This window comes from Symphalangus syndactylus, chromosome 14 (assembly GCF_028878055.3).
Source record: "Symphalangus syndactylus isolate Jambi chromosome 14, NHGRI_mSymSyn1-v2.1_pri, whole genome shotgun sequence".
NCBI classification, from domain to species: domain Eukaryota; kingdom Metazoa; phylum Chordata; class Mammalia; order Primates; family Hylobatidae; genus Symphalangus; species Symphalangus syndactylus.
Genome location: NC_072436.2, coordinates 16010580 through 16038565, shown reverse-complemented (window position 1 = coordinate 16038565; position 27986 = coordinate 16010580). Strand labels below are relative to the sequence as shown.

At 63.0% G+C, this 27986-nt stretch overlaps 4 protein-coding genes across 24 annotated transcripts; 3 read left to right on the top strand and 1 right to left on the bottom strand.

Moving 5' to 3' along the window:
• Nucleotides 1-3116: 3116 nt before the first annotated feature.
• DUS1L (dihydrouridine synthase 1 like) lies at nucleotides 3117-12392 on the top strand. Of its 4 annotated transcripts, XM_055240364.2 has the most exons (14): nucleotides 4358-4524; nucleotides 5105-5351; nucleotides 5927-6035; nucleotides 6643-6693; nucleotides 7188-7300; nucleotides 8296-8378; nucleotides 8565-8668; nucleotides 8908-9052; nucleotides 9300-9396; nucleotides 9478-9560; nucleotides 10168-10313; nucleotides 11461-11498; nucleotides 11858-11933; nucleotides 12019-12392. In XM_055240364.2, the coding sequence occupies exons 2-14, from the start codon at nucleotides 5115-5117 to the stop codon at nucleotides 12156-12158; spliced, it is 1422 nt and encodes a 473-aa protein (XP_055096339.1). In that variant the 5' UTR covers nucleotides 4358-4524; nucleotides 5105-5114; the 3' UTR covers nucleotides 12159-12392. The 4 variants fall into 4 exon arrangements, with proteins under 4 accessions (XP_063473478.1, XP_063473477.1, XP_055096339.1 ...); XM_063617408.1 differs by lacking the exon at nucleotides 5927-6035 and having other exon boundaries at nucleotides 3117-4524; nucleotides 11866-11933; XM_063617407.1 differs by lacking the exon at nucleotides 5927-6035 and having other exon boundaries at nucleotides 3117-4524.
• Nucleotides 12393-12801: 409 nt separating this feature from the next.
• Nucleotides 12802-18426, bottom strand: GPS1 (G protein pathway suppressor 1). 17 transcript variants are annotated; one of them, XM_055240372.2, is made up of 14 exons: nucleotides 18251-18426; nucleotides 17756-17959; nucleotides 16849-16941; nucleotides 16166-16347; nucleotides 15404-15716; nucleotides 15237-15314; nucleotides 14991-15051; nucleotides 14399-14484; nucleotides 14129-14223; nucleotides 13883-13988; nucleotides 13723-13803; nucleotides 13507-13644; nucleotides 13299-13433; nucleotides 12802-13222 (listed from the first exon to the last, which is right to left on the bottom strand). In XM_055240372.2, the coding sequence occupies exons 1-14, from the start codon at nucleotides 18281-18283 to the stop codon at nucleotides 13148-13150; spliced, it is 1680 nt and encodes a 559-aa protein (XP_055096347.1). In that variant the 5' UTR covers nucleotides 18284-18426; the 3' UTR covers nucleotides 12802-13147. The 17 variants fall into 17 exon arrangements, with proteins under 17 accessions (XP_055096347.1, XP_055096340.1, XP_055096342.1 ...); XM_055240365.2 differs by having other exon boundaries at nucleotides 14991-15048; nucleotides 18251-18371; XM_055240367.2 differs by having other exon boundaries at nucleotides 14991-15048; nucleotides 15404-15704; nucleotides 18251-18370.
• Nucleotides 18427-18448: 22 nt separating this feature from the next.
• Nucleotides 18449-24482, top strand: RFNG (RFNG O-fucosylpeptide 3-beta-N-acetylglucosaminyltransferase). Of its 2 annotated transcripts, none has more exons than XM_063617418.1 (8): nucleotides 18449-18715; nucleotides 18873-18918; nucleotides 19452-19554; nucleotides 19661-19814; nucleotides 20195-20283; nucleotides 20359-20524; nucleotides 21086-21171; nucleotides 22413-24482. In XM_063617418.1, the coding sequence occupies exons 1-8, from the start codon at nucleotides 18449-18451 to the stop codon at nucleotides 22492-22494; spliced, it is 993 nt and encodes a 330-aa protein (XP_063473488.1). In that variant the 3' UTR covers nucleotides 22495-24482. The 2 variants fall into 2 exon arrangements, with proteins under 2 accessions (XP_063473488.1, XP_055096349.1); XM_055240374.2 differs by having other exon boundaries at nucleotides 18873-18921; nucleotides 22413-23319.
• Nucleotides 24483-25893: 1411 nt separating this feature from the next.
• Nucleotides 25894-27005, top strand: LOC129461437 (transcription and mRNA export factor ENY2-like). The gene has a single exon (XM_055240375.2). It carries the CDS (start codon nucleotides 26532-26534, stop codon nucleotides 26820-26822), a length of 291 nt encoding a protein of 96 aa, XP_055096350.1. The 5' UTR covers nucleotides 25894-26531; the 3' UTR covers nucleotides 26823-27005.
• Nucleotides 27006-27986: the final 981 nt, after the last annotated feature.

Below are 27986 nucleotides of genomic sequence, written 5' to 3'. Positions count from 1 at the left end.
CCGTCTGGGAAGTGAGGAGCGCCTCTGCCCGGCCACCCATCGTCTGGGAAGTGAGGAGCGCCTCCGCCCGGCCGCCCCGTCCGGGAAGAAGTGAGGAGCGCCTCTGCCCGGCTGCCCCGCCCGGGAAGAAGTGAGGAGCGCCTCTGCCCGGCCGCCCCGCCCGGGAAGAAGTGAGGAGCGCCTCTGCCCGGCCGCCCCATCCGGGAAGAAGTGAGGAGCGCCTCTGCCCGGCCGCCCCCGTCCGGGAAGAAGTGAGGAGCGCCTCTGCCCGGCCGCCCCGTCCGGGAAGAAGTGAGGAGCGCCTCTGCCCGGCCGCCCCGTCTGGGAAGTGAGGAGCGCCTCTACCCGGCCGCCCCGTCTGGGAAGTGAGCAGTGCCTCTGCCCGGCCGCCCCGTCTGGGAAGTGAGGAGCGCCTCTGCCCGGCCACCCACCGTCTGGGAAGAGAGGAGCGCCTCTGCCCGGCCACCCACCGTCTGGGAAGTGAGGAGCGCCTCTGCCCGGCCACCCACCGTCTGGGAAGTGAGGAGCGCCTCTGCCCGGCCACCCACCGTCTGGGAAGTGAGGAGCGCCTCTGCCCGGCCACCCACCGTCTGGGAAGTGAGGAGCCCCTCTGCCCGGCCACCCACCGTCTGGGAAGTGAGGAGCGCCTCTGCCCGGCCACCCACCGTCTGGGAAGTGAGGAGCCCCTCTGCCCGGCCACCCACCGTCTGGGAAGTGAGGAGCCCCTCTGCCCGGCCACCCACCGTCTGGGAAGTGAGGAGCGCCTCTGCCCGGCCACCCACCGTCTGGGAAGTGAGGAGCGCCTCTGCCCGGCCACCCACCGTCTGGGAAGTGAGGAGCACCTCTGCCCGGCCACCCATCGTCTGGGAAGTGAGGAGCGCCTCCGCCCGGCCGCCCCGTCCGGGAAGAAGTGAGGAGCGCCTCTGCCCGGCCGCCCCGCCCGGGAAGAAGTGAGGAGCGCCTCTGCCCGGCCGCCCCGTCCGGGAAGAAGTGAGGAGCGCCTCTGCCCGGCCGCCCCCGTCCGGGAAGAAGTGAGGAGCGCCTCTGCCCGGCCGCCCCGTCCGGGAAGAAGTGAGGAGCGCCTCTGCCCGGGCGCCCCGTCCGGGAAGAAGTGAGGAGCGCCTCTGCCCGGCCGCCCCGTCCGGGAAGAAGTGAGGAGCGCCTCTGCCCGGCCGCCCCGTCCGGGAAGAAGTGAGGAGCGCCTCTGCCCGGCCGCCCCGTCCGGGAAGAAGTGAGGAGCGCCTCTGCCCGGTCACCCACCGTCTGGGAAGTGAGGAGCGCCTCTGCCCGGCCACCCACCGTCTGGGAAGTGAGGAGCGCCTCTGCCCGGCCGCCCCGTCTGGGAAGTGAGGAGCGCCTCTGCCCGGCCGCCCCGTCTGGGAAGTGAGGAGCGCCCCTACCCGGCCGCCCCGTCTGGGAAGTGAGCAGCGCCTCTGCCCGGCCGCCCCGTCCGGGAAGAAGTGAGGAGCGCCTCTGCCCGGCCGCCCCGTCCGGGAAGAAGTGAGGAGCGCCTCTGCCCGGCCGCCCCGTCCGGGAAGAAGTGAGGAGCGCCTCTGCCCGGCCGCCCCGTCCGGGAAGAAGTGAGGAGCGCCTCTGCCCGGCCGCCCCGTCTGGGAAGTGAGCAGCGCCTCTGCCCGGCCGCCCCGTCCGGGAAGAAGTGAGGAGCGCCTCTGCCCGGCCGCCCCGTCCGGGAAGAAGTGAGGAGCGCCTCTGCCCGGCCGCCCCGTCCGGGAAGAAGTGAGGAGCGCCTCTGCCCGGCCGCCCCGTCCGGGAAGAAGTGAGGAGCGCCTCTGCCCGGCCGCCCCGTCCGGGAAGAAGTGAGGAGCGCCTCTGCCCGGCCGCCCCGTCTGGGAAGTGAGGAGCGCCTCTGCCCGGCCGCCCCGTCCGGGAAGAAGTGAGGAGCGCCTCTGCCCGGCTGCCCCGTCTGGGAAGTGAGGAGCGCCTCTGCCCGGCCGCCCCGTCCGGGAAGAAATGAGGAGCACCTCTGCCCGGGCGCCCCATCCGGGAAGAAGTGAGGAGCGCCTCTGCACAGCCACCCATCGTCTGGGAAGTGAGGAGCGCCTCTGCCCGGCCACCCACCGTCTGGGAAGTGAGGAGCGCCTCTGCCCGGCCGCCCCGTCCGGGAAGAAGTGAGGAGCGCCTCTGTCCGGCCGCCCCGTCCGGGAAGAAGTGAGGAGCGCCTCTGCCCGGCCGCCCCGTCTGGGAGGTGAGGAGCGCCTCTGCCCGGCCACCCATCGTCTGGGAGGTGAGGAGCGCCTCTGCCAGGCCACCCATCGTCTGGGAGGTGAGGAGCGCCTCTGCCCGGCCACCCATCGTCTGGAAAGTGAGGAGCGCCTCTGCCCGGCTGCCCCATCTGGGAAGTGAGGAGTGCCTCTGCCCGGACACCCATCGTCTGGGAGATGAGGAGCGCCTCTGCCCGGCCGCCCATCGTCTGGGAAGTGAGGAGCGCCTCTGCCCGGCCACCCATCGTCTGGGAAGTGAGGAGCGCCTCTGCCCGGCCACCCATCGTCTGGGAAGTGAGGAGCGCCTCTGCCCGGCCACCTATCGTCTGGGAAGAAGTGAGGAGCGTCTCTGCCTGGCCGCCCCGTCTGGGAAGTGAGGAGCCCCTCTGCCCGGCCGCCCCGTGTCTGGGTAGAAGTGAGGAGCTCCTCTGCCTGGCCGCTCCGTCTGGGAGGTCTACCACGGAGGCCAGAAGCAATGTGGGGGCTGGACGTGGTGGCTCACGCCTGTGGTCCCGGCACTCTAGGGGGCGAGGCGGGTTGATCACTTCGGTCTAGGAGTTCGAGACCAGTCTGGCCAACTTGGCGAAACATGAAGAATACAACAGACAAACCAACCAACCAACTCAATGACAACAAAACAGGTCTACCCTGGAGTCATACTCTAATTTTTTCTATTTTCCTCCCTTTCTGATCCTTTATCCCACTTTCTTTTTCTTCCTCTTCCTTCTCCCTCTTCTTTGTCAAATAGAGGATTGAGTTATTATCACTGATCCATATAAAGTCCCTCTCTCATTTATTTTAACTCCCACCCCCATTTCTATTCCCCGACTTCCCATGTGCAACCTTCCTAATATGTTTGATACGCATCTTTTTGTTTGTATGTATTTTTAGAAAATGTTTATTGTTTTTGTATGCAAAAAAAATTAATAAAAAAAAAAAAAAAAAAAAAAAAAAAAAAAAAAAAATGTCAATCTTGAATTCTATAGCTAGCAAAAAAAATCCTTTAAAAACAAGGGTAAAATAGAGATATTTCTTTTTTTTTTTTTTTTTTTTGAGAGGGAGTTTTACTCTGTCACCCAGGCTGGAGTGCAGTGGTACGATCTCAGCTCACTGCAACCTCCGCCCCCCAGGTTCAAGTGATTCTCCTGCCTCAGCCTCCCGAGTAGCTGGGACTACAGGCACGCACCACCACGCCTGGCTAATTTTGTATTTTTAGTAGAGACAGGGTTTCACCATATTGGCCAGGCTGGTCTTGAACTCCTGGTCTCAATGTGCGCCACCGCGCCCAGCCTTCTGATGAGCCTTTTCAAAGGAGTCAACCAGATATGCATCTATCTCAGTGAGCAGAGGGTGACTGAATAGAGCGGGAGGCAGGTTTGCCCTGAGCAGCTTCCAGCCTGAGTTTTCCTTAGTGATTCTGGGGTCCCGAGAGATTTCACATGTTTTATGTACTGAACGTCCTGGTTCAACTTCTGGCTTCGCTCTCAGATATGGAAAGCTCTGACAAAGCTTCTTTTTACATCTGTTGGGCCTCAAATGCCTCCAGTTTAAAATAACCTTCACATCCACTCTGGGGTTCCGAGTGGGTCCCCACAGCTCGAAATAACCCAAGGAGAGTCCACGGGGTGGAGGAAAGTCGATCGAAGGCTGGCGGCCGCGGAAACCCAGGGCGGGCAAGGAAGGTCCCTGGAGGTTGATTTTCCGCAACGGAGTGGCTTTCAGAGGCAGTAGGTGAGTGGGTTCGAGGCAGGGCTCTGGGGCCGCTTTAGGAGAGAACGGGATGAAGCCCCAAATCCGAACTTGGGGGCTGGGCAGCGCAGGGCCTCAGCGCCACCGTCTACCCGCGGCCCGGGTCTTATGTGCGCCTCAGCGAGGCCCAATTCCCACACGGCTGGCGCCTCGTTTCCAGCGAGCTGTCGGTGAGTCCAGCGAGTCCCGACCCCTCTCTAGCCACGGCCTGATGGGCACGGCGGTGACCTCGGCCTCTGGTCTCCGACCCCGCGCCGCGACCTCTCGTCGCCGGTCCCCTCGGAGACGGGCGCAGTTTCCGGGGGACGCGTTTCCCGCCGCACCGTGGGCCGCCCGGACCGCGCAGGACGGGGCACCTTCCGGTGGCGGCGCGGAGCCCTGGGCCCGGCTGCGGCCCGGCGGCGGCCCCGGCGCGGTGCGGGAGGTCGCGGCGGCCCGGGAGCGGCTGGGGCCCCGGGCGGCGTCGAGACCGGAGCGGGGCGGGCCCGGGACACCGGCACCCGGCGCCCTCGGAGCCAAAGGCGCGCGGCGGACACGGCGGGGCCCTCGCGCGGTAAGGAGGCGGAGGCGTGTGGGCTCCTGTCACTTCACATCGCAAACGCTGCCCGCCGCATGGCTCCGGCCGAGTCTCGCGAGGGGCGCCGCTGTGGCGTTTCGGGCCAGCCGGGCCGCCTGGCCGGGTGCGGAGAAGGAAGCTCTGCCCTTCCCCCTGGCCCGGCGCGGAGCCGATTCTCCCGGGAAGGGGCCGGGGGTCCTCGCAGGGTCCGGCCGCGGCGTGGCCCTGCCGGGGTCCTAACTTCACCGCAGGGTGGCCTGCTCAGGGCCAGGCCCGCGGGGACGCTTGTGTCACGGTTTCTTTCCCCTTGACGCCAGTCCTACCAGGCCGACATCGAGTGCCGCTCCCCAGGGAGGGTCAAGTCCCAGGGGTCCAGCGGCTCCCCCGAGGTCCACTAGGAGGTGGCGGCACTGGAGTGGCCTTTCTCCAGCCTGCACCGACCCCCGCCTTTAGTGCCCCCGCGCGTGACCCAGCGGTGGTACTGGAGTGGCCTTAGAAGAGCGACCGCTGCCTCTGAGTTGAGTCTTAAGCCCCTCGTTGGGCCTGGCTGAACCCCGGGTCTGCGCCTTTCCCCCAGCCTGGAGACGATGCCAAAGCTGCAGGGCTTCGAGTTCTGGAGCCGCACTCTGCGAGGGGCCCGCCACGTGGTGGCCCCCATGGTGGACCAAAGCGAGCTGGCCTGGAGGTTGCTGAGCCGGCGCCACGGGGCACAGCTCTGCTACACGCCCATGCTGCATGCCCAGGTCTTTGTCCGCGACGCCAACTACCGGAAGGAGAACCTGTACTGCGAGGTGTGCCCCGAGGACCGGCCCCTCATCGTGCAGGTGCGCAGGAGGGGCTGTGGCTGCGGCCGCGGTTGGGTCCCCAGGCCCTGGAATGCCTGGGGAAAACCCTTCCCTCTGTGGCGGGACATCACTTTAGCCTTTCCAGAGACAGCTCAATTCCAGGAGAAGAGGGAGAAGGTGGCACCAGGCATGTAGAGTCCACGTAGCCACAGCAGTGATTCCTGTGGAGCCAGGGCTGCCAGGTGCACCTCCCAGAATCCAACCCCATTCTCTAGGAGCTGGCTCAGGCAGCCTGGGTGCTGTGAGGTTCGCAGCCCTGCTGGGGCCTCTGGATTGCTGCCTCTCACACTCACACTCCCTCTTCAGAACCAGTAGAGATGGCTCTCCTCTTCAGAAGTCAGTGATTGTGGCTTCTGCCACAGTTCAAAGAAAATCTGTAAATCTGGGTGGTTTGGGGACTCCTCCCGGCTTTGTCATATCGTAAGGACAGAGCACCCTCCTGCAGTGAACCTGGGCCCACACCCTCATGGGGTCACACGGGACCTCTCGTAGGGCTGGGCAGCAAGGGACTAGCGCCTGGCTGGGCCCATGGCTGACTCCCGCATCTTCTCCAGTTCTGTGCCAATGACCCGGAGGTGTTTGTTCAGGCGGCTCTCCTGGCTCAGGATTACTGTGATGCCATTGACCTAAACTTGGGCTGCCCACAGATGATAGCCAAGAGAGGTGAGCTCCATGTGGAGCATGGGGGCACCCGGGGCAGGGGCCAGAGCCAGCTCAGTGCAGCCCCAGGTGTGGTGAGCTTGGAGGGCGGCAGGCCCTGCCTCTGTCGTGACAGTAGCTCGGGCTGGAGCCAGTCGTCCTCTGTGCTCTGCCTCTGGAGGGAGGCTGTCCTCAGGCCTTGGGGGCTGGGGGCCGAGCCCTACTGGCTCTCTCTTCCTTCAGGGAGCTCCCTCTGCATAAACATGATTGCTGATACGGGGTCCCCATCACCCCCTTGCACTGCCGTGTGTGGGGCTGAGCCTGCTACCTCACCGGGCCCCTGAGGAGGCGTTACTTAGTTCCAGACCGTGCGGGGTGGGGGTTCCATTCAGCACCTTCTGAGCTTAGGCAGCTGGGCAAATAGAGCCCCTGAGTCTGATGCCCACAAACCACTGCTCTGACTGTCCCACTGCCCCAACTGGAGACACTGCTGGTTCTGGGGACCTGTGTCCCGCCTGGCAGGGCAGCTCCTGGCCTGCATGGATGCAGGAGAGGGTGCAGAGGGGGTACAAGGCCTCGGCCCCACCAGCCTTAACGCAGGTGCCAGCCAGGCCATGCTTGCTCTTTGCAGGTCACTATGGCGCCTTCCTGCAGGACGAGTGGGACCTGCTCCAAAGAATGAGTGAGTTGGCTGGGTGGGCGGTGAAGGACCCCCAGAGACCCTCAAGAGGGACACATGGGCACTGTCCACTTGGTTGGGGCTCAGGAGAGGACAGGCGTTGGCAGGAGTTCTCAGCATCACCCTGTGGCTTCCTGCCCACAGCAGCCTCTCTGCTGGAAGGAGGTGGCTGTGAAGTTGCCTGTCCTGCGCCACCCACCCCTTAAAACCAGACAGTTTGTGCCAGGGCAGAGTCCTTGCTTGGGCCCAGCCCCAGATGTCCTGGGAGACAGAGCCGGCCTTGGCCCTGCTTGTTTGAACTTGGGAGGGCCGGGGGAATGGCGGAGGGAGCCTGCCCAGCTCCCTGAGGGAGACACCCAGATGGTGGTCCGGGCTGCCTCCCAGCCTCCTGGCAAAGCTGCCTGGACTCCGCTGTCTGCAGGGTCCTGGGCTCTGGGGTTTGGCCGCTAAAGTGGGAACACCATGGCACCTTCAGAAGCTGCCTCTCTTCTCCCCAGTTTTGCTGGCCCACGAGAAACTCTCTGTTCCTGTCACGTGCAAAATCCGTGTCTTCCCAGAGATTGACAAGACCGTTAGGTACGCCCAGATGCTGGAGAAGGCTGGCTGCCAGGTGAGCTCTGGGCTTGCGGGGGTGTCATGGGCCTCAGCTGGGCCTTTGCGCAGAGGACACAGCTGAGGCTCTTCCTGTGTCCAGACACCGTGCACCGTTGGCCTCATGGGGCAGTGGCCCTCCTGACTGGCCTGTCCCCACTGGGCTCTGAGTGCCACCACCCCAAGCCCAGGCCTCTACAACAGAAACTGCTTTCCTGGCTCCAGGGTTTTGTCCCTGTGGAGAGAGTAATGTCGGCGTCTCTGACATGTTCCTAGTGTCACAGAGGCCGGCAGGGCCTCCTTTGGGGATACTCAGCATCTAGTCTCCCTAGAGGGTCAGGAAGGGGCCACCAGGCTGTCGGCAGAGCTGCTCCCCTGCACACTGAGCCTGGCCTGGCGCAGGCCTGGATGGGCTGCTGTCTCCAGGGGTGCCCCTCAAGACAATCACCTTCTAAAGGCGGACAGCAACCTTGGTGACCCGGGGATGAGCTTGCACAGGGGCTGCTGGGCCCAGGCCCCACTTTCCCCCACACTAGCCTGGAGTCAACCTGGAGCCAGTCCCTCCCACACCTTTGGCCTTGGGCAGTGGGGACGCTGCCACTTCCCGGCCTGGCTCTTGTGTGGGCCTGGGCAGCACATGCAGCCTGAGGTTCCCACAGAGTGCAGAGGCCTTGGGGTAGGCCCCAGACGGCCATTCCTCAGCCCTGCGTCAGGAGCTGAGATGGTGAGGGAAAGGTCCCTGGAGTCGGGCATGGGGCACAGGGCTTGGAGGGGCGGAGGGGGCTCGGAGGGGCGGAGTGGGGGTGGAGGGGGTGTGAATGGGCACAGGGGGCTCTGAGGGGTGGAGGGGGCTCGGAGGGGTGGAGTGGGGGTGGAGGGGGTGTGGATGGGCACAGGGGGCTCTGAGGGGCGGAGGGGGCACAGAGAGGGCTCAGAGGGGTGGAGTGGGGGCAGAGGGGGTGTGAAGGGGCGGAGGGGGCTTGGAGGGGTCAAGCGACCACTGGTCTGTCCTAGTTGCTGACGGTGCATGGACGCACCAAGGAGCAGAAGGGGCCCCTGTCGGGTGCGGCATCCTGGGAGCACATCAAGGCCGTGCAGTGAGTGGACGTGGGCGGTGGGTGACACAGCCCTCAGTCCTTGGGGCTTTGCTGGGGGTCCCAGCTCCACACTTCAGGGTGCTCGGCACACCTGACACCCGTGACCACCGAGGGGGCCGCGGCTGGGGGCAGCATCACCTGGGTGCTGTCCCAGGAGGGTGGAAAGAGGCGTTTCTCTGCCAACAGGAAGGCTGTGGCCATCCCTGTGTTTGCTAACGGGAACATCCAGTGCCTGCAGGACGTGGAGCGCTGCCTCCAGGACACGGGTGTACAGGGCGTCATGAGTGCAGGTGGGTAGGGCCTGGGACAGCAGCCGGGGCCCCATGCACACGGCCTGATAACACCACCCAGGTTGGTGCGTCCCACTGCCTACTGCCCTCCCCACGGTGCTGTTCGCAGACGGTGTTCATCAATCCCAGTCTGTCCCTTGTGAGGTGGCACAGAAGGGTGTCCTGAGTATCCCAGGCTTTCCTGTGCCATCCACCTGGAGCAATCCACGAGGTGTCCTTCCCCGCTCCTCCTCCCGCAGAGGGCAACCTACACAACCCCGCCCTGTTCGAGGGCCGGAGCCCTGCCGTGTGGGAGCTGGCCGAGGAGTATCTGGACATCGTGCGGGAGCACCCCTGCCCGCTGTCCTACGTCCGGGCCCACCTCTTCAAGCTGTGGCACCACACGTGAGTTGCCCCCTAAGGCAGAAGCCACGTTGGAGGGCTGCCCAGGCAGATACCGTCAGAGCCTACCTGTGGCATTTTGCAGGTTTTGTCAAAACAACTTGCTGCTAAATCAGGTCTTGAGGGGCTGGGGTGACTTAGGAGTGGAGTTGGGCAGGAAGAGACACAGGTCCCTGTGTGCCCAGTGCTCAGCCTGGGGCCTGATGGTGGAGCCAGGAGCCCAGCCTGCGTGACAGGGCCTCTGTCTCAGGCTGCAGGTGCACCAGGAGCTGCGAGAGGAGCTGGCCAAGGTGAAGACCCTGGAGGGCATCGCTGCCGTGAGCCAGGAGCTGAAGCTGCGGTGTCAGGCAGGCGCTGGGGCTGGTGGGAGCCCGGCCTTACAGGGGGTGAGGGGCTGGGGCCATGACCAGGGCCTTGGGCTTTTGCAGGAGGAGATCTCCAGGCAGGAGGGAGCGAAGCCCACCGGCGACTTGCCCTTCCACTGGATCTGCCAGCCCTACATCCGGCCAGGGTGAGAGCCCAGCCAGCCCTGGGCGGGCATGTGCACCAAGGTGTGGGCTCCACCCTGTGCCCACAGTGCTGGCCTGCCCTGCTTGTCCTCAGCCATTATGGTCAGTCAGCTCCTGCCCGAGGGAAAGGAGGAGGGAGGCCTTGGCTCCGAGCAGCACACACCTTCCACGTGCCCCTGGGTGTCCTTGGTGGAGGGTGCTGGTGGCTCAGCTGTGTCCTCCCTCAGTGGACGCTCGGATTTTAAATCTTTTCTTCCATAAGATACTTCTCTGAGCTCCTCTGATCCTGGTGGATTTGCCCGTGGGTCAAGAGGTTGACCCCAGCTTCCTCTGGGTTCTAAGAGGTGAGGCCATCTGTGGCCACAGCCCTGCCTGGAGCTGGTGGCTCAGAGCTTGGGGCTGCCCAAGCTGCGGACTCCATCTCAGAGGCCCCAGACTCCCTAGTGGCCACTCCTGAGCGGGCTGCCCATGCTCCCCACAGCCCATGCTCCTCACGGCCGCCTGGCCCCTCCTTAACCTGGGGCCTCACCGGGACTCAGACCCGTGTGGATGTGGCTGCTGGGCCCCTCTCATGGTGTCCTTGGGCTCTGCCCGCTGCCCTCCCCTCAGGCCCAGGGAGGGGAGCAAGGAGAAGGCGGGTGCTCGCAGCAAGCGGGCCCTGGAGGAGGAGGAGTGTGGCACGGAGGTCCTGTCCAAGAACAAGCAAAAGAAGCAGCTGAGGAACCCCCACAAGACCTTCGACCCCTCTCTGAAGCGTAAGTGCTGCTTCCGTTGATGGGCCCGAGAGCGCCTCTTCATCACCCCCATCCTCCCTGTTACCAGTAACAGGAACCCAGACTCGTGGTCAACAAGGCTCAAGGCCCAGAGCTGGAAGCAGATACCTGGAGGGCTTGGCGGAGTGGTCAGCCAGACTTGGGGTCTGAGCACGGGGACCCTGTGCAGGCCGCAGCCCGTGCATGTGGGACATGGGCTTAGTGAGTCAGATGAGGCTGTGGGACAAGCCCTTCAGCCAGGTGCCACCCAGGTGGCCACTGAGGGGCTCGTCTACAGCTCAGGGCCTCGGGTCCCTGCAGCTGTCCCTGCCTAGCCTCACACAGGACGCCTGAGCAGCGGAGGCTGGGGTCCCCGGGAGTGTGTGCAGAGGTCTTGTTGCTGGGCCAAAGGCATAGGATGAGGCTGCTCACTCCTCTCCTCTTAGCCACCGGCGGCAAGGCCTCAGCCCAGTGCTGTCTCCCCTGAGACCCCTGGTGGCCGCCATATCCTGGGCCAGCCCATCTGGCCCCTCAACAGGTGGCAGCCTCCCAGGAGATCTCTGACAGCTTCACAAGCTGCAGGGGAGACCAGCGATAACCCTGAAACCTTCCCATGTAACCCCCAGGGTGCTAGCCAGTCCAAGAGCAGCTGCCACATCAGCCTGGTGCCAGCAGTCCCTGCCTGCCACACTGCCCCCACCAGGCCACTGCGTGAGGCAGCTGGGAGAAGCAGGAAGTGGGGCTTCAGGCTGAATTCTTGATTTGACCCTTCTTGGCCCTTTTGCTTGGGAGACCTGGAACTGAAGGTCATGGAACCCCCGCTTGGACTCTGTGGGCAGGAAAACCGCTCCCCTTGTCCCTGCCTGGGAGTGGGACAGATAAGGCTGCTCGTCCTGCTGGGGCCCCCAGCCCACCTGCTTCCTATCCGTTTCCTGCAGGATGGTGCTCCCTGCATCCCCTCACCCATCGCTCACGGAAGGAAAAGCAGACGTGGCCAGCCTGCATCCTCTGCCCTCCCCGAGCCTCCTGGCCTGGCTGGCCACAGCTGGCATGGACGCCATCAGCAGGCTCCGTGCAGGTGGACGGGGCAGCCCCCACAGCCAGGCCACCCCGGCCCTCACTCACCAGCACCCTTTTGTTCTTTTCCTAGCAAAATATGCCAAGTGTGACCAGTGTGGAAACCCAAAGGTGAGTGGGTCCCGGCTGTGTGCCAAGGCCTCAGCTCTGGGGGTGGGCAGGGTGGTCTCTGCACTGCTTGGGGTGGCAGGTCTGGTGCCCGCCCAGCTGGGTTTGCAACGTGGCCCAAGGTGGCATGGATGCCTCAGGACGGCCCCTTGCTTCCAGCCAAGCCCCTGCCCAGGCCTGGAATGGGAATGAGTGGGTGGGCTGGGGTGAGGGAGAGGCACCTGGCTTGGGAGCAGTTCCCAGGGCTGCATCCAGGCCGTGGGCATCTGGCAGAGGCTTCCCCAGTGGGGCTGCTCCCCTGCTGGCTGGCCTGGCTCCGGGAGTGGTGCTGGCCACAGGCTCCCGAGCTTTTCTGTGCCCAGGGCAACAGATGTGTGTTCAGCCTGTGCCGCGGCTGCTGCAAGAAGCGAGCCTCCAAAGAGACTGCAGACTGCCCAGGTGAGGGTGCCTGCCACCTGCCCCGCAGCAGGCAAACAGACCCCTCCGCCTCCTGACCCCCGACTCCTCTCACTCGCTCTGCCAGGTCACGGATTGCTTTTTAAAACCAAATTGGAGAAGTCTCTGGCCTGGAAGGAGGCCCAGCCTGAGTTGCAGGAGCCTCAGCCGGCAGCGCCCGGAACACCAGGTGGCTTCTCTGAAGTCATGAGCAGTGCCCTGGCCTGAAGGCCCAGAACGCCCACCCCCAGGACTGCTGCTGGAGCCTGGACACGTCCTACTTAAGGAAATGCCTTTTACTCAGGGAATCTCCTGCTACTTCATGTGGAAAGACACGCCCATGTCCCCCTTCGGCCCACTCTGGGGGCCTGGAAATGCTGCAGTGGGAGCAGGCCCCAGGCTGGACCTGCCCTGTCCTCAGCACGCGTGTGCAAAAGTGAACAATAAATCATTTCAAAGATGCGAGAGCCTATGGCCTGTGACCACCGCCCCCTCAGACCCAGGGAGGCACGCGCCGGGGCAGGTGCAGTTGGGGCCAGTGGGGGCTTCTGAACGACAAGCTACGTCTAAATGAAGGCAGCATCTGGGGAGACGAAAGTGGGGGCTTAGGTCCCCTCCCCACCTCCCCTAAGTGCTTCCATAGGCAAGTGGCCAGAGCCTCTGGGAGCTTCCTGATGCCTCACAGCCTTGGAAGCACCGCCTGCGAGGCCACAGTGGCTGCTGCTGGGGGCTGTTGAGTCCGAGGGCCAGGCTGCTCATTTCTCTCACCAGACACTGCCTCCAAGCCCAGCCCCAGGGAGACAGCCCTCAGGAACCCAAGGCCACCCAGGGGTGACCAGAGCCTGCACAGCAGGAAAGAACAGCCAAGAGCAACGCTGAGTCTGCTCTTTAATGGACACCACCCACTTGTCTGCACCTGACTGAGGCGGGAACAGGAGGGGTCTGGGAAATGGTGCCGCTGGGCCTGGGTGCCGCACAGTCTGCTCCCTGGGGACAGAAACCCACAGGGTTGAGCCCCCTGCAGGCCTCTCCTTGCAGGAAGGGCCACAACTAGCAGCCGCCTGCCACCTCAGCCCCAGCAAGGGCACGCAGGCTGGGTGGCACCCGGTGGCCAGGCCCCTTAGCTGGGCCGCAGGCAGCACTGAGCCGCCTGGAGGTCAGGAGGTCCGTGGAGGTGGGGAACGGGTGCAGATGTCCTGGAGGCCAAGGTCCACCCCTCACATGTTAGTGCTCATCCGGGACTGGCTGTTGGCTGGAGTCAGCTCCCCCTGGCTCCCTTCTCTGGGCGGGGACTGCAGGGGAGACAAGGAGCAGCTCAGCCGCCAGGCCCCACACGCCGTGCACCTGCCCACTCTGACGCCAGCCCACCTTGACATGGATCTGGTTGCGCAGCACAGCTGCCCGCAGCATCATGGCCTTGGCGCGGCGCTGGAACTCCTTGCCCATCAACAGAGACTTCTCAAAGGTAGTGCTGCGCTGATCCACGTCCCGGGCATACAGGATCTGTGCAGGCACAGGCTCAGCGGGGCCCAGGCTCACCCCCAGCTGCCCCCACCGCCCCACAGCCCACAGCTACCTTGCTGTGTGAGTCCACACGGGCACTGATCAGCCCCTCCAGTATTAGCTGCGTCAGCTCATCCTCCAGGGCAGCCACCGTGGTGTTGAAGGCTGCTGCCATCCTATGCATGTCGGCTGACACGTAGGGGCTGAAATACTGCAGGGCAGAGGGAAGTCAGCTCCACAGCCCCCCATATGCCCGCTCGCGGTGCGCCAGCCTGACCCCCACGCTTACCTGGATGAGGGCACGGTTGCGAATCTGGGTGTATAGGGTCCTGACATGGGGGGCCAGATACATGTCCAGGAGCAGGTTGTCCTGGGGAAGGGGCTGGTCAGGACCAGGACAAGAGGCCAGGCAGGGCCCCACCTCACCCCCACCCCAGGCGGGGCCCCACCTTCATCTCGTCCAGCATCTTGAGACATGAGGCGTACTTGGACTCGTAGAATTTGAAAATGATGTCTCGGACCTGTGGCTCCAGCTCCAAGAACAACTTGAAGGAGCTGGTGAGGCAGACCCCTCAGAGCTCTGTCCTCTGCCTGCCCCTCAATGGTGGGGCCAGGGGGCCAGGACACGCAAGGCCAAAGCAGCAGACGTGGAGGGATGGGGACTGCCTTCAGGGCTGCAGGACCAGGGCACCTACCTGCTGGAGATGACATTGCGCTGCAGCTCCTGCCGGTCAAAGGTAGCCAAGGCGCACAGGCCGCCGTAGATGGCCACGTTGCTGGGGGACAGCAGCTGAGAAGCAGAGACCCGGCGTCACAGGCAGTGAAGGGCCAGGCCACCCCTGCCTGCCCATCACCCGCTCGAAGAATGCCTAAGACCCCATTTGTGAGAGACCTCACCCTCCTACAGAAGCAGCCCGACCTATGAGCCCATGCTCTGCCTCCCAAGTCCCCAGAGGGCTCCTCACCTCAGGGAAGTCACAGTGATCAAAGGAAGCCAGCAGGAGGCACTTGGCAGCCTGCTTGTACTTCCTGGCGGCCAGCTCTGCCAAGCCTAGTGGAAGGAGCCGGGGGGAGAGGGGGTGAGACCCCAGAGCCTGGGGAAGCCGCTAACGCCTGGAGACCAGGGAGAACGCGACCACCAGCCGGCTCGCTGGCCTCTCCTGCCCCGGGAGCTGTTCCTCAGCGCTGGGGACAGATATTCTAGTCGTGGGTGGGAAGAACCCCACCAATGCCGAGCAGGCTCCCTGAAGCCAGGCGTGCAGGAAAGCCTTAGGTGCCAGCACGACTGCAAAGGACACCCCGGTTCAGAGCAGCTCGGGCCGGCAGACCTGCCTCAGGCCCACAATCACAGCAGCCAGATCCTGACCACACGTCACCCACTGGCTTCCCCGGGGCAGACTTTGAGCACCACCTACACCTGCACATGTGCCCACAACATCCTGCGCCCTGCCAGGGAAGGTTTCCCTGGCTGAGGCGGGGACCAGCCTACTGCCCTGGGCTGGGAGGACTCAGCAACGTGGGAAGGTGGGGCCAGCTGGGCGTGACCCAGGCCCTCACCTGCAGCACACTTGAGCTTGGTGAGGATGGCCTGGGTCTGGCTGTCACGCTCTCCTCGCTGCTGTAGGAGGAAGCCACATGCGTGAGGCCCACGCCCCACATTTCCTAGAGCTCGATGCCCAGTCCCCAGACCGAGAGGGGGTGAAGGCAGATTCAGATTTGGGGGAGAATGAGGTGGGGGAGGATAGGAGGGGCCAGCAGTGGTCAGGAATCCTGGGGCATGGTCTCTGAGGAGATGGCCCGTACCTCGGCAATCTCTGGGGTGGACTCAGCCTTGCTGACATAGCTGAGCACATGAGACCAATTCTGCAAGTAGACGCTGACCTGGTGGGTGAGGGGGCAGGGCCAAGTGAGCCTGGGTGCCCCAATGGCCTAGCCACGCTGCCCACCCCCGCCCGCCGAGGCAGGCTGACCTTGATGACATTGAGGCACATGTTGATGACGTGTTTGGCGCTGGTGCAGTAGTCCCGGGCCCGGGAGTAGCACTTGAGGGCGTTGCTGAGGTCCCCACAGTCCAGGTAGTGGTCGCCCAGGTCGTCGTGACCGCGCCGGATGCTCTCCTTGATGGAGTTGCCCTTGTAGTTCTTCAGGTCTGTGTCCAGCTTCTCCAGCTTCAGCAGGGCCTTCTTCCGCGTGGCCTCCACCCAGGCCGTGTCCAGGGGTGGGGGCTCCACGCCGCTCTCAGGGATGGCGTCGGGTGCGTTCTGCAGCTCCCTGAGAGAGGACCTGGCCATCAGGATGGCGACGGTCACGGGGGCCAGGGAGGAGGGGAGGAAGCCACCAATCTCAGGCTGCCCTCAAAGGCCCAACCGGCACACAGGTGGGCACCTCCCACTGGCCTCAAACCCCACCTCCAGGGACCAGTCTGCACCAGGGCCACAGAGATAACTGCTGCCCCAGGAGCCTACAGCCAGGTGGGGAAACCAGCAGGGAGGTGGCCCCTGAGCCACAATCTCCAACAGCTCCCCTTGGAATCAAAGCCCTGCGTGCACATGCACAGGAGAAGCCACACACACACAGGGCACTTCCACTGCTGGCCAAACGAGAGTGAGAGCTCTACCCACCTGATTTCCCAGAACAGGGGTGGGAGTTACAGGGCACAGGAAGGGGGCCCAGTCCCAGGCACCTGCTCCCTTGGTGGCCTCTGCTTCCTCTCACCAAGCCCCTGGCCTCACCTGGTGGCCTCTGAGAGCTTGCGGTGGATCTCCTCGTACATGTCCACATTAAAGGTTCTCTGCACGAAGGAGAGCGCCATCTTCAGGGCCTCCACCCGCAGCGTGGGGCAGTGATCAGCAATGAACTGCAGCCGTTCGATGCGCATCAGGCCGCTGTAGCTGGCCGCATACTGCTCCAGATCCTGGAAGCAGGCGTAGACAAGGGTCAGGCAGGATGTGGGCAGGACCCTGGCCCCAGGCCCTGAGGGTCAGGAGTTGGGGCCCAACTGTCCCAGCCAGAATGTCGCCCTGGGCCCATAACAGGAACTGGGCATGGGGGTGCGAGACTGACTGCTGTCCCAAGCGCTGCAGAGACCGCTGGGGTGGGCCTGGGGGAGGAGCCTCGGGAGTGGGACCCTGCACTGGAGGGCTTTCGGGGACAGACACCCACTAGCAACTGCTGGTCACTAGGCTGAGCGGGGAGGGGACCTGCCCTGGCTTCTCCATGAACAGCGTCTGAAACTGGGCTACAAGCCTCATGTGAGTGTGTAATCAGAAATGCTGATGGTTTCAGGGTCAGAGAAAGACGACAGAGATCACTGAGAAGGATCATTCTCCCTGCTGTGCAGGCTGCAGTGGGGAGTCTGCCCTGGACCCCTCAGCAGGACTGAGACACCCAAGGTCCCCCCCACTGGGCTCCGTACCAGGCTGGGGTTCTCCACCACGTAGTTGACGTCGGGTGCATTCTGCGGGTCTTCCTGGGGGTCCACGTCGATCTGCATGGGCTCCACGGCCCCCTGCAACATGGGCCAGGCACCTGGCACCTCGTCCTGGGGACTGCCCCAGGAGGGCGAGAGACCCGCACTGTTCTCTGAGGTCAGCTCTGCCGGAGATCTTCCAGGCCAATCGGACCACACTCCCGCCGCTGCTGTCCCCCAGGTATGCCCTCCCAGTCACCCTCACCCCCACCCAGGCTCCTGTGCCACCACATCAGGGAGGGATCTCCTCAAAAGACTCTAAGGCGCAGAAGCAGAAACCCCTGGCCTGATTCTAGCCGCTCATCTCTGAAAGCCAGAAAGCAGACAGGGGACAACCAACTACACAGGGGCCTCTGAGGGCCCCTACACGTTCCCAGCCACCATCCTGATGTAGTTTCCTCCAAGCCACGGAGAAGAACGGGACGCCACCTCAACCCCAGGAGGCAGGAGGACCAGCCCCCGGAATCTGTCCTGAGCAGCGGAGCAGCAATACTGGGCTGAGAGTCACGCCACGGGGTTGGCAGAAGGGGAAAAGAGTCATCTCAGGGAGCCTCACGGCCCCCAGCTGGGAGACACAGAGGAGCCAGGACCTTGGCTTAAAACAAAGCAGGCTGGAAAAGCCGCCGTGCCAGGCACCCGCCGGACCCGTGGGCCTCCCGCGCTCCTTCTGGAAAAGCACCAAGAGCTCGGCTCCCTCCGCAGGCCCCGGGCCCACCGGGGCTCCCTCCCCTCCTGCGCTTGGCACTGCGTCCCTGTCCTCGGCCAGCAGAGCAGCAGGGGCCCAGCCACAGCAGGGGCGGCCGGGGCCCTGCTCCCCCCTCCCTCGCTCGGGGGTCCCTGTCCTGGAAGGTACCTCGTAGAGCAGCGTACAGGCCGACAGGCTGGCGCTCAGGCTGAAGTCCCCGGCCGTGCCGGGCAGGACGAGGTCTGACCTACTGCTGTGAGGGGTGCAGTACAGATCTGTCACTGACGAGGAGGCCGAGCTGGGGGCCGAGCTATCCCTCATTCTGTCCTGACTTTCTGCACCCCCCGACCCTGACACAGAGCTGGCTGGCTGCTGAAGGGAGAAAGAGCGTTAGCGTCGAGGCGGCCGGGAACCTCTCCCGTGAGCTGCTGGGAGGGGAGGCGGGGCGGGCGCGGCCCGGCGGCCCCCGGTCGCAGCGCGCAGCCACGGCGGAGACGCGCCCTCGGCCCTGCAGCCCCCGACGCGCGCTGCCCGCGGAGGCCCGGCACGGAGCGTGCCCGGCCGACTCCTGGCGCAGGCCCCACGCCCCTGCTCAACCTCAGCCCGGCCCCAGTGGCAGGGGGCGCGGGGGCGCGGAGGCCTGGCGCGGCCTCGGCTCGTTACCTGCAAGTTAAACACCTGAACCGGCAGCGGCATCTTGCACCCACCCCGCCGCGGCGTGCCGTCCACTTCCGGGGCAGCAGAGTCGTCGCTTCCGGGGCGCGGGGCGGGGCGGGGCCGCTGCGTTCTTAAAGGGGCCGCCGCCCACCCAAGGCTCCTGCCAGGTTCTCCGCTCCCGGCGCCGGGGGTCCCGGCGGCCGCATGAGCCGCGCGCGTGGGGCGCTGTGCCGGGCCTGCCTCGCGCTGGCCGCGGCCCTGGCCGCGCTGCTGTTACTGCCGCTGCCGCTGCCCCGCGCGCCCGCCCCGGCCCGGACCCCTGCCCCGGCTCCGCGCGCGCCCCCATCCCGGCCCGCCGCCCCCAGCCTGCGGCCCGACGACGTCTTCATCGCCGTCAAGACCACCCGGAAGAACCACGGGCCGCGCCTGCGGCTGTTGCTGCGCACCTGGATCTCCCGAGCCCGCCGGCAGGTGCGCCGGACCCCGACCCCGACGGCGAGCCCCACGCCCACCCGCCCCGGCTCGCAGGGTCTAGGCCCGGCCCAGGCCCCCGGAGGCTCCGCGCGGGGCTGATCGGTCCCCGGCCTGGGCAGCGCCCCCGAAGCCTCATAGATTGTTTCTCTCCCAGACGTTTATCTTCACCGACGGGGACGACCCTGAGCTCGAGCTCCAGGGCGGTGAGTGTCCCCCCGCCCCGGCGCCCGCGGGACCTGCCCCCCGAGCCCTCCTCGCTCCGAAGCCACGGTCCCTTCGCTGCTGTGGGTGGCCCTCTCTGCCCAGGCTCCCGAGGCCCGGGGAGGCCCCGACGCTGCCCAGGTCACGCGGCCTGCGGAGGGCCCCCCCTGCCAGCCAAGCTCTGCTCCCCACCAGCCTCTCACACTGGCCGCTTCCCGGGGCGTGGGGCTAGTGCCACGTTCCCTGAAGAAGCGCCAGCAGGGAATCCGCCTTTCCAGGCCAGATCAGGGCGAGCTGCCTCCGTCCTGTTTCCACTTAAGAGATCCCAACTGATGGCCGCCTGCTTCAGCCTTGGGGGCACCAGCAGGGTCAGCGCGTGAGGTCTAGGGCTGTGGTTGGACCCAGGCAAGGTGTCCAGGCGTGTCAGACAGCCACGTTGTGCCCTGGCCCTTGGGGGCAGGTGGGGCACAGGCCTTACCCCAACCCCAGTGCCAGCCTCTACGTGCGTACTTCCCCTGTCTCTGACTCGCAGGCGGCCGTGTCATCAACACCAACTGCTCGGCCGTGCGCACCCGTCAGGCCCTCTGCTGCAAGATGTCCGTGGAGTACGACAAGTTCATTGAGTCCGGTCGCAAGTACGCGGCGCTGACCCGACCCGCAGAGAGCCCAGAGCCAAGCTGGGTGGGGGCCTCCTGTCCAGCCGTGCCAGGCCCTCGTGCCCAGGACTCCCCTCGCCCACAGGTGGTTCTGCCACGTGGATGATGACAATTATGTGAACCCCAGGAGCCTCCTGCACCTGCTCTCCAGCTTCTCACCCAGCCAGGACGTCTACCTGGGGCGGCCCAGCCTGGACCACCCCATCGAGGCCACCGAGAGGGTCCAGGGTGGCAGAACTGTGAGTGCCGGAGCAGACTCCTTCCTTGACACCAGCCCGGGAGGCACAGCAGAGGGCGTGGAAAGCTGGCTTGAGAAGGGCATAGGGTTGGGGGCCCAAGCAGATCCACCCAGGTGGTTTGCATGTGGTGTTTCAGGAGCAGGCCACGAGGCCCTCACCGTACTGGGCAGAGAGGGGGTGTCTGGGCCAGGTGAGGAGGATCTGGAGGCCACGGGTCAATGGCCTGCGGAAGCCTTCGGTCCTTCTTGCCCCAGGAAGCTTCTGTTACCTGGGTAGGATCTCCTAAGGGGCAGCTTAAGAAAGATGCCTGGGGAGTCCCATGAAGAGTCAGGGGTGAGAAGCCCCGTCCTGGGCAGCTCTGACCAGCACCCCATCCTCAGGTGACCACGGTCAAGTTCTGGTTTGCTACTGGTGGGGCCGGGTTCTGCCTCAGCAGAGGCCTTGCCCTCAAGATGAGCCCATGGGCCAGGTGAGTGGGGGTCTAGCTGCCTGGGCTGGGAGGTGGAGGCTGAGACCTGAAGGGTGCTGACCGGCCTCCTCGCAGCCTGGGCAGCTTCATGAGCACAGCTGAGCAGGTGCGGCTGCCGGATGACTGCACAGTGGGCTACATCGTGGAGGGGCTCCTGGGCGCCCGCCTGCTGCACAGCCCCCTCTTCCACTCTCACCTGGAGAACCTGCAGAGGCTGCCGCCGGACACCCTGCTCCAGCAGGTACAGGCGCCACTCTGGGTGCCTCTGCCACGTGGGCTTTGCCCCACCCCAACTCCCCCAGGGGCCCCACTGCCCCAGCCCGATGCCCGGCTGAGCAGGCAGGTGGGATTTGCGTGTGGCTGGGGGTGGACCCTGGACAGGCCCCTTGGCCTGCTGGACACAGGGTCCTCAGGTACAATGGGGTATGGTGTCTGGGGCAGAGGGACGAGGGGAAAAGCACAGTTCTCGGGCCAGGGAGGCCCCATGCCAGCTGGGCAGTGGGTGTGGTCTGTATGGTGATGGTGAGTCAGAGCAAGTCTCATCGCGTGGAGCAGGCAGGGAATGAGGGTCAAGAGCTTCGCTCTGGAGATTTCAGATCCCTACCTCCTGTCCCCCAGGCTCCGCCTGAGGTGTCCCCCTACTCAGCTCATGCTACGCTTCAATGCTGTTCCCAAGCCCGGCCTCCCCGAGGACTTGGGGAGAAGAGGGTGGGCAAAGGGGCTCTAGCAGGGCTGCTGGCCAGGGGGAGGCGTGGCCCGAGACCAGACCAGGCCACACTCTGCCCACACCGTTCCCACCCAGGTTACTTTGAGCTATGGGGGTCCTGAGAACCCACATAACGTGGTGAATGTGGCTGGAGGCTTCAGCCTGCATCAGGACCCCACACGGTGAGTGGGTAGTAGTGTGGGCAGGCCCTCAGGCATCAGCACGCCCACCCACAGCCCTGACCCCCACTGCTCCTCCATTCATGGCCCTGACCCCCACTGCTGCCTCCACCCATGGCCCTGCCCCTCACTTCTCCCGCCACCCACGGCCCTGACCCCCACTTCTCCCTCCACCCACGGCCCTGACCCCCACTTCTCCCTCCACCCACGGCCCTGACCCCCACTTCTCCCTCCACCCACGGCCCTGACCCCCACTTCCTCCACCCACAGCCCTGACCCCCACTTCTCCCTCCACCCACAGGACTGACCCCCACTGCTCCCTCCACCCACAGCACTGACCCCCACTTCTCCCTCCACCCACGGCCCTGACCCCCACTTCTCCCTCCACCCACGGCCCTGACCCCCACTTCTCCCTCCACCCACGGCCCTGACCCCCACTTCCTCCACCCACAGCCCTGACCCCCACTTCTCCCTCCACCCACAGGACTGACCCCCACTGCTCCCTCCACCCACAGCACTGACCCCCACTTCTCCCTCCACCCACGGCCCTGACCCCCACTTCTCCCTCCACCCACGGCCCTGACCCCCACTTCCTCCACCCACAGCCCTGGCCCCCACTTCTCCCTCCACCCACAGGACTGACCCCCACTGCTCCCTCCACCCACAGCACTGACCCCCACTTCTCCCTCCACCCACGGCCCTGACCCCCACTTCTCCCTCCACCCACGGCCCTGACCCCCACTTCTCCCTCCACCCACGGCCCTGACCCCCACTTCCTCCACCCACAGCCCTGACCCCCACTTCTCCCTCCACCCACAGGACTGACCCCCACTGCTCCCTCCACCCACAGCACTGACCCCCACTTCTCCCTCCACCCACGGCCCTGACCCCCACTTCTCCCTCCACCCACGGCCCTGACCCCCACTTCCTCCACCCACAGCCCTGGCCCCCACTTCTCCCTCCACCCACAGGACTGACCCCCACTGCTCCCTCCACCCACAGGACTGACCCCCACTTCTCCCTCCACCCACGGCCCTGACCCCCACTTCTCCCTCCACCCACGGCCCTGACCCCCACTTCTCCCTCCACCCACGGCCCTGACCCCCACTTCTCCCGCCACCCACGGCCCTGACCCCCACTTCTCCTGCCACCCACGGCCCTGACCCCCACTTTTCCCGCCACCCACGGCCCTGACCCCCACTTCTGCCACCCACGGCCCTGACCCCCACTTCTTCCTTCCTCAGGTTTAAGTCTATCCACTGCCTTCTCTACCCAGACACGGACTGGTGTCCCAGGCAGAAGCAGGGCGCCCCGACCTCTCGGTGACACCAACCACCCCTGACCCAGGGCTGCCTGGCTCTGTCCCAGGTGCGGGGAGCCAGAGCCCCCTGTGGCCTCAGTGGGCTCCCTCAGGTGCCATGGCCACACCAGTGAGATGCAGGCACCTGGCAGACCCTCTGGCTAGCCTGCAGCCCCCCTCTCCCAGCCCCTGGTGGGCTGCGATGATGGGTGTTTTGGGAGAACGAAGACAGCCAGGCTGATGGCCGGGGCCGCAGTGCCCCTCTCCCCGACCCAGCCACAGGGTTGATCCCACGGGAACAGGCTTCCACCCCAGCACTTGAGCACCTGGGAAGGAGCTGCCATCCAGGCTCCATTACCTATTGCTGAAGGCGGGTGCTAGGCTGGCTAGGTGCCGAGGAGCAGGCTCCAGGCCAAGGTCCTGGCCCAGCCACGGCCGTTGCAAGGGCTTAGCCTGGCAGGCTTTGTGGGGGGATGCCGCCCTCTCTGCCGCAGGCTGGGTGCACGGCAGGGCGCCACAGTAGGACTCAGGCCCGAGAAGGTCATGCTCTCGGCCAGAACTTTGCTCTCAGTTCAGGCACCTCATTCGGAGGCCTCTTGACTGGGACCACAGAGATGTTTTCTCCGCTCTGACTTGTGGCTCAGGGCTACTTTCTGGGTCGTGCTCCTGCCCCACTGTGCCTGGGCCCATAAACAACAGGAGCCTTTTGTTCCGCTGACCTGCCCATCCCAGCAGACCCACCTCCCCGCCTGGTGCCTTCCATGGAGGGAAATGGGACAGGGGCTGTCATCTCCCCTCTGCCTCCTGCTTTGCTGTTGCCGAGCACGAGTAAAGGCTCTGTTCTTACTCCACATGGCTCCTGTCTTAGTCACCCACCAGCCCAGCTCTCCTCGGGTCCCTGCCGTGTCCCCCTTCTACCCCAGGAAGGCTCTGTCCCAGGCAGGGCTATATCGTTGCTGTCCTGCCCACCCAGCCTTGAACCCACCAGACTCTTCTTTGGAAGCCAAAATCTCCAGCAGAGGTGGTGTGCGAGGGTCCTGCCAGGAGGGATGGACACTGGATGCTGCCCTGAGAGGCCACCTTCCTGAGCATCGTGCTTGCCTCCTCCCGTGTGTTGTGTGGAGCCAGGTGCACGTGGGTGTGTATGAGGGTGGGTGTGCATGGGTGTGTACACGAGGCTGAGCAGACACATTGAGAGCAGGTGTGTACATGCATATAGGTGAGTATCCACCCGTGTGTGCATCTGTGTGCATCAGTGGGTGTGTGCGTGGCAGTGTCTGCGTGTGTGGGTGTGTGCACTCATGCATGGGTGTGTGGAGGGCAGAGAGGAGGCACCCACATAACCCGCGTGGAGTTTGCTGGTTTCTGTCTCATTTGTGCTCAGCCTGGAGTAGAAGGCACCCTGAGGAGACTTGAGGTTAATCATGACTGGGTGCTCAGCCAACAGCCCAGGCCCCTGGCTTTGTCCACTGCAGGCTCTGGGCTGGGAGAGGAATTTTGGGGCTCAGAACAAGTGTCGGGTGAATTTCAGCAAGTCTGAAACCTGCATTTCGACAGAAATGAGAGAAAAGCGAATTCTTGAAAGTTGCTGCAGAATTATAGACGCCCCAAGAGAAGGCATCCCCTGCGTCTCCTGTGTCCGCGGTGGGCGTCTGCCCGTGTGGTCTCGGGGCCTCACGCTGGCTCTCCCGGATGCAAGGTCTGGGTGTTGCGCCTTCCTCTGACCTCATGTGGATCTCCCTCCCTCCCAGGCCTGTGCCACACGGGCCCGGTGTCCTTGGAGTGTGGGGAACATGGACTAGAGTGCATTCACGCCCCAGAAAGGGTGTCTAGGGACAAAGTGTCCCCAGTGGGTTGTTTCCAGGGCGTGAGGCTCTAGCAAATCTTGGTGGACACGCGCTTTCCGGAAGAGTCCAGCTTGCAGCTCCTCTGAGAAAATAATGTATCCATTTTACCTCACCTCTGTCAACACTAGTCTTAAAACCTAAAGCATTTTATTGTTGTCTAACTGAAAGGAGATGGTCATTCGTGTTTAAGCCACGCTCTGAGGTTGCACAGTGCCTGGTCCGGGAGGTCACCCTGTCTCATCCTCTCCATTTTTTTTGGCCTAAGTTCAGGTCCACAAGGTCCTGAGGCTCTTCTCCTAAGTGACCAGTTACGGTGCTCCCTTTTGTATTGTTGGGTTATGTTTATAAACATTTCAAACCAGCAGTTTTCCACTTTGATTCAAATAACCATTCCCAGGCAGGCCAGTCCCAGGCTCGATGTTCTGGCAGGAGACTCTGGCCGTCCCACCCCAAGTCCCTGCTGGACCCAGTTGGCTCCAGCTGCAGAGAGACAGCATGGGCAAGGGTGAGGAGAGAACCAGGGGCAGCCACCCCTCTGGGGGAAACAGGGCTTGGAGGAGGCAGGGGGGCTCCAGGGGGCTGGCCTGGTGAGAAGAAACCAGCCAGGGTCCCATAGGCAGGTGCTGTTAGGCCCACAAGGCAGCGACGTGGTAACAGGCACAGGTCACATGGAGTGTGTCACGGCACCTGATGAGACAGTGTCCACACTCAGTGGACACCTCCCTTCAGCCCTAGGAGCTTCGAACAACACAGGAAACCACCAGCTCCAACACATCCAGAGAGCACCTCCCGACAGCAACAGAACACGCTCTCCTCAAGCGCACGAGAACTTTGTCCAGGAGAGGCCAGATGTTAGACCACAAATCAAGTCCCAGTGTGTTTTAAAAGATAGATACTAAGCCCTGTCACAGTGGCACAAGCCTATAGTCCCAGCACTTTGGGAGGCCGAGGCAGGAGGATCACTTGAGCCCAGGAATTCAAGACTAGCCTGGGCAACATAGGGAGACCCTATCTGTTAAACAGAATAAAATGTATTATACAAAGTTTCATCTCTGAGCCCACAGCAGAAGGAAATCTGGAAAAGTCACAAATTTGTGGAAATGCAACCGCACACTCTTAGCCAGTGGGTCAAGGAAGAAATCACAAAATACCTGGAGACAAAAACAAAACTTAAGAGATACCATTTTGTTAAGGGGGATATTTACAGTCGCAAACCTTACATTAAAAAAGAAGGCTCCTCTGGGCCACGCTGCCTGTGGCATAGCCCTACTCTGTGTGGAGCAGCTTAAAAATAACACTAAAACAGGCTGGGGGCGGTGGGTAACGCCTGTAATCCCAGCACTTTGGGAGGCCGAGGTGGGCAGATCATGAGATCAGGAGATTGAGACCATCCTGGCTAACGGTGAAACCCCGTCTCTACTAAAAAATACAAAAAATTAGCTGGGCGTGGTGGCGGGCGCCTATAGTCCCAGCTGCTCGGGAGACTGAGGCAGGAGAATGGCGTGAACCTGGCAGGCGGAGCTTGCAGTGAGCCGAGATCGCGCCACTGCACTCCAGCCTGGGTGACAGAGCGAGACTCTGTCTCAAAAAAAATAAATAAATAATAAAAACTTAAAAAATAATATTAAAATGAGTATAAATGCTTGAGGGAGTGGACACCGCATAGTCCGTGATGTGTGTCTGTCAAACTGCACGCCTGTATCAAAACATCTCGGGTACCCAATAAATATATATACCTCGTATGAACCCACAAAAGTTTTAAAAAATAATAAAATAATAATTAAAAGAAAAAAGAGTCTAGGCATGGTGGTTCATGCTTATAATCCCAGCACTTTGCAAGGTGGAGATGGGAGGATCACCTGAACCCGATCGGGGCAATTTAGCAAGACCCTGTCTTTCCAAACAAAACTGATAATTAGGCACGGGGGTGTGCACATGTAATCCTAGCTACTCGGGAGGCTGAGGCAGGAGGATGGCTTGAGCCCAGGAAGTTGAGGCTACAGTGAGCTGTGATGGTGCCACTGCACTCCAGCCTTGTCAGTAATCAAAAAACTCCTGACAAGGAAAAGTCCTTGGCCTGATGGTTTCACTGGTACATCCTACTAAGCATTTAAAGAACTGGCTGGGTTTGGCCGGGCGCGGTGGCTCACGCCTGTAATCCCAGCACTTTGGGAGGCTGAGGCGGGCAGATCATCTTAGGTCAAGAGTTTGAGACCATGAACAAAGATGCGCAGATGAGAGCACCGATTAACCAAAAGTTGATAGAAACTGGAGAAAGAGAACGCCTCAAGGAGTTGCTGAGAGCTAAATTAATTGAATGTGGCTGGAAAGATCAGTTGAAGGCACACTGTAAAGAGGTCATTAAAGAAAAAGGACTAGAACACGTTACTGTTGATGACTTGGTGGCTGAAATCACTCCAAAAGGCAGAGCCCTGGTACCTGACAGTGTGAAGAAGGAGCTCCTACAAAGAATAAGAACATTCCTTGCTCAGCATGCCAGCCTTTAAGATTGAATTAGATTGTGTTGTTGTGGTTTTATTTCTGAAAGTAAAACTTGCCATAAATTAGAAAACAGTTTCCCAAAATAAAATCCTTTTTTGTATGATGGTATACAGTTTTCAGTAATGATGTATACATTGTATTGATTTTTTTCCCTAAATGTGTTATTTTAATAAATATCTCATGAATGAGTTTAAAAAAAAAAAAAAAGAGTTTGAGACCAGCCTGGCTGGGCATGGTGAAACCCTGTCTCTACTAAAAATATAAAAATTAGTAGGGCATCTACAATCGCAAAACATGCGACCTCCCAAAGCCCGGAGTCTGAGCAGTGAAGGACCTGCCAGCCCACGCTGGGGGAGCCACAGGCTTGGCGCCCAGGCACAGGGCACGTGGAGGTGGCGGGGAGGGCTCCTGGCTCTGCTCCTGGAGCACCGAAGGCTCTGGGGCAGGTGAGTGTCTACACATGGCTTTCCACGGCCCTCAGAGAAGACCCTGCAGGAAACTTTCCCTATAGCATCCGGGCGCTCAAATGCTCCTCCACGGAGGTGCTTGTGGCAGGAAGGGCCTAGCACTGAGCCCACAGACACCCCCAGAGTTGATCGTACCCCCCGGCCTTGGGCTCCCGGGGAAGCCTGAGCCCCACATCCTTCTCCCTGTAGGGACTACAGAGGCTCAGAAGGCCAGACACGAACAGGAGGGCCCCACCCCCATCTGCTCATCTTAGGAACAGTGGCACCTGCTGGTGCCTTGCCACATGGGACCATCCTGAGACCTGGAAGGACCGGCCAGCTGTCCCGTGGAAGATGGGAGCTGGGGGTTCTTAGGTCTTTTTGACCCCCTCATTGTCCAGAAGAAACAATATGGCCTTAGGGAACCCTTGGCCTTCCTCCTGGAGTGGGAGCCTTTCCCCAGCCCCCACCTATGGTTACTTTCCAGGGCTCCAGGCTCAGGCCCAGCTCCCAGCACCAGGTGCAAACCTGGCTCAGCCAGGAAGGCCAGCAGCCACCCAAGACCCATAACCACATTGGCCGCCTTCACCTGCCCTGCCCCAAGTTCAGCCATGTGGCCCAGCTTCAGGGAGCACCAGGGTCTGTCCCCTCCTGAGGGTGACTCTCCTGCAGGAGGACTTGAGCCCAGGGACAGGGTCCTGGCCAACCCTGATTCCTAGCAGG

What these genes read in the sequence shown, in the direction of transcription:
- DUS1L (XM_063617407.1), top strand. Translation starts at nt 4,003, where the DNA reads ATGAAGCCCCAAATCCGAACTTGGGGGCTGGGCAGCGCAGGGCCTCAG. An exon ending in TTCAAGCTGTGGCACCACAC is followed by an intron (nt 9,053 to 9,299) that starts GTGAGTTGCCCC and finishes CCTCTGTCTCAG; the next exon opens with GCTGCAGGTGCACCAGGAGC. An exon ending in AGCTGAAGCTGCGGTGTCAG is followed by an intron (nt 9,397 to 9,477) that starts GCAGGCGCTGGG and finishes GGGCTTTTGCAG; the next exon opens with GAGGAGATCTCCAGGCAGGA.
- GPS1 (XM_055240372.2), bottom strand. Translation starts at nt 18,283, where the DNA reads ATGCCGCTGCCGGTTCAGGTGTTTAACTTGCAG. An exon ending in TGGTGGAGAACCCCAGCCTG is followed by an intron (nt 16,348 to 16,848) that starts GTACGGAGCCCA and finishes GCCTGCTTCCAG; the next exon opens with GATCTGGAGCAGTATGCGGC. An exon ending in GTGTGGACTCACACAGCAAG is followed by an intron (nt 13,434 to 13,506) that starts GTAGCTGTGGGC and finishes GTGCCTGCACAG; the next exon opens with ATCCTGTATGCCCGGGACGT.
- LOC129461437 (XM_055240375.2), top strand. Translation starts at nt 26,532, where the DNA reads ATGAACAAAGATGCGCAGATGAGAGCACCGATTAACCAAAAGTTGATA.
- RFNG (XM_055240374.2), top strand. Translation starts at nt 18,449, where the DNA reads ATGAGCCGCGCGCGTGGGGCGCTGTGCCGGGCCTGCCTCGCGCTGGCC. An exon ending in TTCATTGAGTCCGGTCGCAA is followed by an intron (nt 19,555 to 19,660) that starts GTACGCGGCGCT and finishes CCTCGCCCACAG; the next exon opens with GTGGTTCTGCCACGTGGATG. An exon ending in CGGACACCCTGCTCCAGCAG is followed by an intron (nt 20,525 to 21,085) that starts GTACAGGCGCCA and finishes GTTCCCACCCAG; the next exon opens with GTTACTTTGAGCTATGGGGG.